The 8,851-nt window shown below is 31.9% G+C and overlaps 2 protein-coding genes across 2 annotated transcripts; one reads left to right on the forward strand and one right to left on the reverse strand.

Annotated features, from left to right (window-relative positions):
* Nucleotides 1-334: 334 nt before the first annotated feature.
* Nucleotides 335-6,108, reverse strand: LOC132759665 (probable E3 ubiquitin-protein ligase DTX3). The gene is made up of 6 exons (XM_060751476.1): nt 5,991-6,108; nt 5,774-5,833; nt 3,462-3,609; nt 2,879-2,994; nt 1,522-1,736; nt 335-879 (listed from the first exon to the last, which is right to left on the reverse strand). The coding sequence occupies exons 3-6, from the start codon at nt 3,586-3,588 to the stop codon at nt 789-791; spliced, it is 549 nt and encodes a 182-aa protein (XP_060607459.1). The 5' UTR covers nt 3,589-3,609; nt 5,774-5,833; nt 5,991-6,108; the 3' UTR covers nt 335-788.
* Nucleotides 6,109-6,197: 89 nt separating this feature from the next.
* On the forward strand, nt 6,198-7,871 carry LOC132759670 (uncharacterized). The gene is made up of 3 exons (XM_060751478.1): nt 6,198-6,421; nt 6,481-7,362; nt 7,621-7,871. The coding sequence occupies exons 1-3, from the start codon at nt 6,198-6,200 to the stop codon at nt 7,868-7,870; spliced, it is 1,356 nt and encodes a 451-aa protein (XP_060607461.1). The 3' UTR covers nt 7,871.
* The last annotated feature ends 980 nt before the right edge of the window (nt 7,872-8,851 follow it).

The following is an 8,851-nucleotide window of genomic DNA, read 5'->3' on the forward strand; positions in this document are numbered from 1 at the left end:
ATGTGTCATTAAAACCACAAGAAAATTTATTCATGAAAAACAAGGCATTTTCAACACAAATATACAACCAGAACCAGAATTATATAAGCATAGAATCTACCTAAAATGATTGTTAAAAATTTAAAGATGTCTGTGTATATGTTCGTCCTTGTTTGCTTTTACCTGTTTATTAAATATATACTATGCTCAAATTTGATATTTTAAAATAATGATAATTGCAACACAATCTCCTTGTAAAATAAAATAAACATAATATGAGCACACAGAGAAGATATGTCCACACACTATAGGTAAACACAGTATGAATATATATATCAATATAAAAAACAGCAAGTTGTAAAGGACTAAACAACTTGACCAGTAATAGGCAATCCAACTTCCAAAACATAGTTAATGCATTCTCATATTTAAATAATTCATAATGTTCATTATGAATTTTCTTGACTTCAATACATTTCTGCAATAAATGTATCTTACCGTAAGATGACCAAAATACATCTTTAAGGCTTTATTATTAAAATATGAGTGAGTGATAAGTTATTTTGAGAAGTCTATGGTAACAGCTTTATTATATGACACTCATGAGATACTTCAAAATAAATACATTGACACATTGTAAAAACAACATCTTAACAATATTTAATTTGGGTTCAATTATGTCAGGTTCTTATTCAATTTCAAACAATTTGAAAATGAAAAAAAAATACTACAATCATAGAACGGTCATACATACATAAATACTAGACTATCTATACATTAAAATTTGTTTGACGATCTATGTATTATGCTTATTGTCTCGGTATGTCCCTTTCAGTAACACCTTTTACAGCAAGTTCATTTTTAACTCTTTCGAAGTAACCGGGATCTGGGTATCCATATCTGGAAAAATAACCAGATATATGTGAAAACCAAGTTTGCTTATTATATATCAAAACTCCAGAAATTATATATAATTAAAACAATATTTTGATTACCAAGGTTATTGAATATATTTACATACATCTATCATGTGCACAGTAAAGAAGAAACTATGCATGTTAGTTCTAAATAAACAATGTACTCGTATATATAGGGCATGTTAACCATGATTAAAATACTTTGCTTAATGTAAATTTCAATTTTTTACAACTGCATAAGGACAAGCAGTAAAGTTTAGCGAATAAAAGCAAATGCATAAAAATTTAAAGAGTTCTGCATTTTGATTTAAGTACACATGCAACAACCAAACAAAAATTATAGCGTCCCTCAGCTGTTTTCATGCCATTGGTGATGTAAAGTGTCGGGTTTTGGGGAGTTATATATGTACTAAAAAGAATTATTTTGGTTAACCTTAATAAATATTAAAGGCACACAAATAACCGCAATAAACTACAAACTAATTGAATTTTGATCAATATTGAAAAAAAAAAAATTTGGTGGAAAATACTTTAATATGTCATATATGACGCCATTGAAAAGTAAATATTTCACTTAACATAATTATAGCTATTACGTAATCAAAATTATCATTAGATGTCTTACTGGGTGTGAGGCTTTGGGTTTGTTTTGTGGTGTATCTCATTCCATGTTATCACACCCTCCTGTCCTGTTGTCCTCGAATTTCCTATTGTAAATACCAATTTCCTTTTGAATGCTATCTCCAGCATAGCTAGTATTTTACGGCCTTCGTCATTGTTCGGGAGGTAGCAAACCCTTGTGATACCTTTATAGAAGGCTCCAGGGCTGGAATGTTTGAGCTGAAATAGTATTATATTATATTGATATAATTTCTAATAAAGCAACCATTCTAATTATCAATAAAATATTCAAAATAAATACGCTTTGAAAAAAAACGTTTAGGTACAGATATTTATCTATTGTTAAAACAACTATGATTGAAAATCATTTTTAACACCGTTGAAACAGAGAGTTATAACATGACAATATGATATCTTTACCAATCTTAGGTATTTTCAATTACTTCAGTAAAAAACGCTCTGCGAGCGAGATTTTCTCCTTTAACAGATAATCATTTTTCTTACAAAAGAATAGATGCATAAAAGGCAAAGTGTATTTCTATATAGGCCTGCTGATTCTTAAACGACAAGATTTACCAACGTTCCCCGCCTCAGAGACGTTTTGCATGAAAAACATAAAAGTATATTTTCAATAATTTTGAGATATGGATCTGCGCTTTCAGTGCAAAAATCATGTTTTATCACTATAATTAAGTACATAAAGGGTGATGATTTAAACAAAAAATTTATTTCAGACGGAGTTATGGTTCTTTTGCAGTGCACGCCAATTCACTGTTAATAATTTATGCTTTAAGTGTCAGGGTAATCTCTCTAAAATTTTCGTATTTTTTCTCTGGACAAGGAAAATACAGAACAAGATAAACTTTGGCCTCTTAGTGTAACCTTGACCTTGGTGGTAAGTATCTGGTGGTCGTCCAAGATAGATAGGTTAAATATGGTGAATATTTGTGCAAATAAAACAGTTAATGGATGAAAAAGTTATGGACCGAACATGAAATATACCCTTCATCAAAAAATGTTGACCTTTTATCTCCAAGTGTGACCTTGACTCTTGTGATAAACAGAAAGGTAGACAGAAGTATGGACTGACAACCGTTCTAACGAGTCACTAATTATATGGCTACACCATTGTTCGCTCTACTGTTCTATTTTGCCACATTAAGGAAAACAGCAATAAAAAACTTACGGTAAAAGTACCTATTGTTTCTGTAACCATATATTTTTTTCTTTCGCAAGTGCGGAAAAAGAGACATACTTATCCAATTTCTATATACCCTTTTTCGTTTATCAAAAATGCTTGATGAACAATCTGTTACTTTTTCATATGTTAAGGTTTTTTACGACAACTTAGTTTTAATTACCCCTTGCCTGCCTGATGGAAAGTGGTAAGTTATTACGATTCTTCCATATCCATAATACCCAGTACAATCAGTATACTTTTCTACAGAATGTCTCATGTCTCCATCCGGTTGATCACCTGCATATTGAATGGCATATTGTCAATTTTCAGATAAATTAAATTTCTTCAATACAAATTAAAATGTTTGTTTTTTTATGATTCCAAGTGCTTTAACATCTATTGATTCGTTTACTTGTCTTGCAAATCATTATCTGGGATTACGCAAAAACACTTAATTCTAATTTTGTTCATTAATTACTGAATGCAAACAAAATTAGCTTGCATTTCTACTAAAATATAAAGAAGACAGAAGACAAACGACACGGAAAATGAAGTAACCGATTCATTTAAATAAGTATTAATTTTAGTATAGATAGCTTTTGAAAAATATAATGTATTCAGTATTTAAAAATGAAAAGAAATATTTTTTTGTAAAAAAGAAAGAGAAAGAAAAAAAGGAAAAGGGAAAGAAAAAAAGAAGAAAAAAAATGAAAAAAGAATGAAAGAAAGACAGAAAGAAAGAAAGAACTTCAACAATATCATACCTATTATGACACCATAAACGTGACCACATGTTGGACATGCAGGTTTAAATTTGGACTGTGCGTCAATACAATCCTTACAAAAAATGTGACCACAGTTTAGTCTTACAGGGTCAGTAATTGTATCCATACATATCACACAGCCTTCAACCTATAAGATCCAAAACATTAACCAAATAGATAGAATAATAGAAAATAAACATACAATTCAAATTAATGGACAAATAAATAATCAAAATTGTACGAAAGATGAAGAGTCACAGGTTCAAGCACAAATACAGAAAGCAACATCAAGAATTATCAAATCAAAAGCACTCCTTACATATTCGTCCAATACGTTCAAAGGCATCGACAATACTGTGTTATGTGCGATGGCAACCTTTGAGTGTGTTTCTTATGGCGTTGTCACAACTAAGTCTTGCCGACTATATGATGTATTCATGTCACATGATGTGGTTAACTATGCTTGCTGTATGATTATATGTGTTGTTTAATTCTAATTCGTCCTGTTTTCTTGCAAAGTCTTAGAGGCTAAATTGCGCATTAGCACAGTGTTTTGTTTTAAAAACTTGTTAAGGGGTATTGAATTTGGGGCTTTGTTCCGGTTATTTGAGGATCATTCCTCGTATATCTAACAGTTCCCACATTATATAATTGCTATTTTCATTCATAACATGATTCTAATGTGTTAATTCATGTCAGCAGATGTCACTAATAATGTTTTTTGATAGCACACATTTTCACCTTAACAAGATACTATGGTATAAATGATCTCCCGATTGCAAATAACAGGCTGAGATGTCTTTCTGTATGACATATCTATATTTAAGGCTAGTAAAACAAAGACTTCAGTTTGGACAATCAAATTTTCATTTATTAATAAAGCAGTATGATCACGCTCTGCACAGTTTGCTTTTCAGTCAATAAAACTTTAAAATTAAAATTGGTGAATAATTTTTCCAAGATTAAAACAATGGCATGTCCATTTAAAATATTAAGCATAGTAAGGATTAAGTAAAACGAACCTGATGCTGTAAAAAGTTAAAAATACCAAAAACGTAGCAAGCATGAAATAAGCAATAACATAATGTAACTGTGAAACATCACCTCCTAGTTTCCGGCACTTTTGATTACTAGTATAATGTGCTCTTTCATATAGAGGATATTTGTTTGTTTTGCATGTAAATTTGAAATATATTATTTCATGCTTTCCAGTGTTTTATTGCAATATATCAGATGATTATATTCTGATAAACCACTAGTGAAATTTATAAAATATAATTTTCACTGTAGCCGGACTATATCTGAATGCGGATGAAAAGAAAATCAAACTAAATGGAATAACAGGCAGAAAAAAATGCCGTCATACGTAAATTTTGCTTCTTTAGGAAAAGAAAGTCGATGTCACCATAAATCATGTTAAAAATGTAACAAAGTTAGAGAACTTTAACAGAACTATATTTCAAAATCGATCATGTGACGTCATGATGTGATGACGTCACAAAGGAGAATGCGCGACGTTACGCGGCAAAATCAATAAAAATACTTTAAATCACTTAAAAAGCATGAAATAAAAAGAAAATTTATTTGTTTTACATATAAGATTGAAATATATTTCATTTGTGAACACCAGCTATTATATTTTCACTCGTGGCTACGCCACTCGTGAAAATATTGCATCTGGTGTTCACTCAGTGAAATTATATTTTAATCTTACAAATAAATATCCTCTATATCTCAATGAGTGAACACCAGATGCAATATTTTCACGAGTGGCGTAGCCACGAGTAAAAATATAATAGCTGGTGTTCACGAATGAAATATATTTCAGTCTTATATGTAAAACAAATAAATTTTCTTTTTATTTCATGCTTTTTAACTGTTTTTAAGTATTTTTTTACTAATTTTGCCGCGTAACGTCGCGCATTCTCCTTTGTGACGTCATCACATCATGACGTCACATCATCAATTTTGAAATAATTATAGTTATGTAAAATTTCTCTAATTTTGTTACATTTTTAACATGATGTATGGTGATATCGACTTTCTTTACCTAAAGAATCAAAATTTACGTATACATGACGGCATTTATTTCTGCCTGTTATTCCATTTAATTTAATTTTCTTTTCATCCGCATTCAGATATAGTCCGGCTACTTTGGAAAATTATATTTTATAAATTTCACTAGTGGTTTATCAGAATATAATCATCTGATATATTATAATAAAACACCGGGAAGCATGAAATTACAACTCCTAACAAAGTTTCAAAACTATACTTTAAAAAATTCTTAATTTCACAGACATTGATTTTACCTTCTTGTTTCCGGCAGCTTTGAGTACTTCCTCTTCACTTTTTAATACTTCCTTCTTAGCCTAGAAATAAAAAATATATACGTAAATGATGTACTCATAACATCACATCCTAACAAAGTTTCAAAAAGTGTACTAGTACTTTATAAAAATCTTAAATTCATTTTAAGTACGTTTGAAGTTAAAAGAACATGCATCTGTGAATATAATGTTAACTTACTTGCTGTAATTCTAATTCTTTTGCCTTCAAACTTTCTTGCCATTTCTTTTCTTCTGCTTTCAGGTAGTTTATAAGATGTTGCAATTTATCGTCCTACAATAGGATTGATTTGAGGAATAATATAAAATATGTAACTTTTTGTTTAGTGTCATAAAACTTTAAGAGGACACTACAGGACGATGAAATGGAAGGTGTTTTCAATTTATCATGGGAAATATATTGAGTGACAATGCAACGGCTAATGGTAGATCTTTCTTGGTTAATGTAACGGAAGATGCTAGATCAACTCACATGGTTAATGTAACGGAATATGCTAGATCAACTCTCGATGTTAATGTAACGGAAGATGCTAGATCAACTCTCATGGTTAATGTAACGGAAGATGATAGCTCAACGCTGAATGTTCATGTAACGGAAGATGCTAGATCAACGTTGAATGTTTATGTAACGAAAGATGCTAGATCAACTCTCAATGTTAATGTCACGGCAGATGCTTATCATCTCTAATTGTGAATGTAACGGAAGATGATAGCTCAACTCTCAATGTTGATGTAACGAAAGATGCTAGATCATCTCTTAATGTGAATGTAACGGAAGATGCTAGATCACCTCTAAATGTGAATGTAACGGAAGATGCTAGGTCATCTCTAATTGTGAATGTAACGGAAGATGCTAGATCATCTCTAATTGTGAATGTAACGGAAGATGATAGCTCAACTCTCAATGTTGATGTAACGAAAGATGCTAGATCATCTCTTAATGTGAATGTAACGGAAGATGCTAGATCATCTCTTAATGTGAATGTAACGGAAGATGTTAGATCATCTCTTAATGTGAATGTAACGGAAGATGATAGCTCAACTCACAATGTTAATGTAAGGGAAGATGCAAGATCATCTCTTAATGTGAATGTAACGGAAGATGCTAGATCATCTCTAATTGTGAATGTAACGGAAGATGCTAGATCATCTCTAATTGTGAATGTAACGGAAGATGATAGCTCAACTCTCAATGTTGATGTAACGAAAGATGCTAGATCATCTCTTAATGTGAATGTAACGGAAGATGATGGCTCAACTCTCAATGTTAATGTAAGGGAAGATGCTAGATCAACTCTCATGGTTAATATCACGGAAGATGCTAGATCAACTCTCATGGTTAATGTAACGGAAAATGATAGCTCAACGCTGAATAATAATGTAACGGAAGATGCTAGATTAACTCTCAATGTAAATGAAACGGAAGATGCTAGATCAAGGTTCAAAGTTAATGCAACGGAAGATGCTAGATCATCTCTCAATGTTAATGTAACGGAAGATGCAAGATCAACTATCAGGTTAATTAAACGGAAAATGCTAGATCAACTCTCAATGTTACTATGACGGAAGATGCTAGATCAACTATCATTGTAAATGTAACGGAAAATGATAGCTCAACGCTGAATGTTTATGTAACGGAAGATGCTAGATCAACGTTCAAAGTTAATGCAACAGAAGATGCTAGATCATCTCTCATTGTAAATGTAACGGAAGATGCTAGATCAACTGCTATCGTTCATGTAACGGAAGATGCTAGATCAACTCACAAGGTCAATGCAACGTAAGATGCTATTATTCTCATGGTTAATGTAACGGAAATTGCTTGATAACTCTCGTGGTAAATGTAACGGAAAATGCAAGATAGCTATCATGGTTTATGCAATGGAAGATGCTAGTTTAACTATCATGGTTAATGCAACGGAAGATGCTAGATCAACTTTCATGGTAAATGAAACGGAAGATGTAAGATCAACTCTAATGGTTAATGTAAAGGAAAATGATAGATCAACTCTTAATGTTAATAAAACGGAAGATGCTAGATCAACTAGATCAATATTGTGACGTCACGTCCGGCATAACAAGTTTAAATTGACGCTCCGGAAAAAAAATCAACAAATTATTTATTAATTCAAGTGAAAAAATATTTTTCGTCATAAATTATATATTTTTGGAAAGCGCAGAAGAATACAAGTCTGAAGATGTAAATATCGATGTTATCGAGCGGATCTTTACAGAAAATTCAGAAGTCAGAAAATTGAACAAGGAACGAATATGAATTCGATGAAGATTTTAATAATAGCTCTTCTTTGTACGTGCGTTCAATATGATTCGGTTAACCAGAAAATCACAACGGGTCAAAGGTTTACAGATTTTGATGTAGAAGCGGCGGATTCTTATTTATATGGTAATTTGACCACAAATGAACAATTTACTCTGAGCAGAAAAATCACTGTAGAAGAAAATGCAGAAAAAGTTTTATTTGCTAATTATCAGTTTACAAGCGAAAGCATCTCTTATTATCATCAAATTCTATATCATTATACTCATACAAGGCGAACTTTTACTTCGGTCAATTTAGCAGCTACGGTGAAGATTCTTTTAGCGCTGGCAGGTGATATTGCGCTAAATCCAGGACCTATCCACAACCCGTGCACATCATGCAAACGGGCAATTGCACGGACACATCGATCAGTTACGTGCGACAAATGTGCGTCTAGATGGCACATTAAGTGTGCTAGGGTGGACCCGACATTATATTCAACATTACAACGTTCCTCAATTAATTGGTCGTGTTTTCATTGTGAGGGTTTCTGCTTTTCGGACTCGTTCTTCGAAGACGAATTTGTTCAGGATGACATCACAGCACAGACAGTTATGAACGAAACATCACAGACGGCGCCCGAGGATAATGTATTCAAGTGCTTCAGTAACAAAGGTCTACATTTTATACATTTAAACGTAAGATCCATAATTCCGAAAATGTCCGAACTGAAAACGATAGCTAATAACTGCAATGCAGCAATTTTTTCGATATCAGAAACT

The sequence above is a fragment of the Ruditapes philippinarum genome, unplaced genomic scaffold, assembly GCF_026571515.1.
Source record: "Ruditapes philippinarum isolate M1 unplaced genomic scaffold, ASM2657151v2 ctg4199_1_1_1_1, whole genome shotgun sequence".
NCBI classification, from domain to species: domain Eukaryota; kingdom Metazoa; phylum Mollusca; class Bivalvia; order Venerida; family Veneridae; genus Ruditapes; species Ruditapes philippinarum.

Bases quoted from the DNA above. Each gene is read 5' to 3' on its own strand.
- LOC132759665 (XM_060751476.1), bottom strand. From the start codon at position 3,588: ATGGATACAATTACTGACCCTGTAAGACTAAACTGTGGTCACATTTTT. The intron at 1,737-2,878 runs GTAATTAAAACT...ATACTATTTCAG, and splicing joins TTCCATCAGGCAGGCAAGGG to CTCAAACATTCCAGCCCTGG. The intron at 880-1,521 runs GTAAGACATCTA...TTATTTTTCCAG, and splicing joins AACCCAAAGCCTCACACCCA to ATATGGATACCCAGATCCCG.
- LOC132759670 (XM_060751478.1), top strand. From the start codon at position 6,198: ATGGGAAATATATTGAGTGACAATGCAACGGCTAATGGTAGATCTTTC. The intron at 6,422-6,480 runs GTTGAATGTTTA...ATGTCACGGCAG, and splicing joins ACGGAAGATGCTAGATCAAC to ATGCTTATCATCTCTAATTG. The intron at 7,363-7,620 runs GTTACTATGACG...ATGGTTAATGTA, and splicing joins ATGCTAGATCAACTCTCAAT to ACGGAAATTGCTTGATAACT.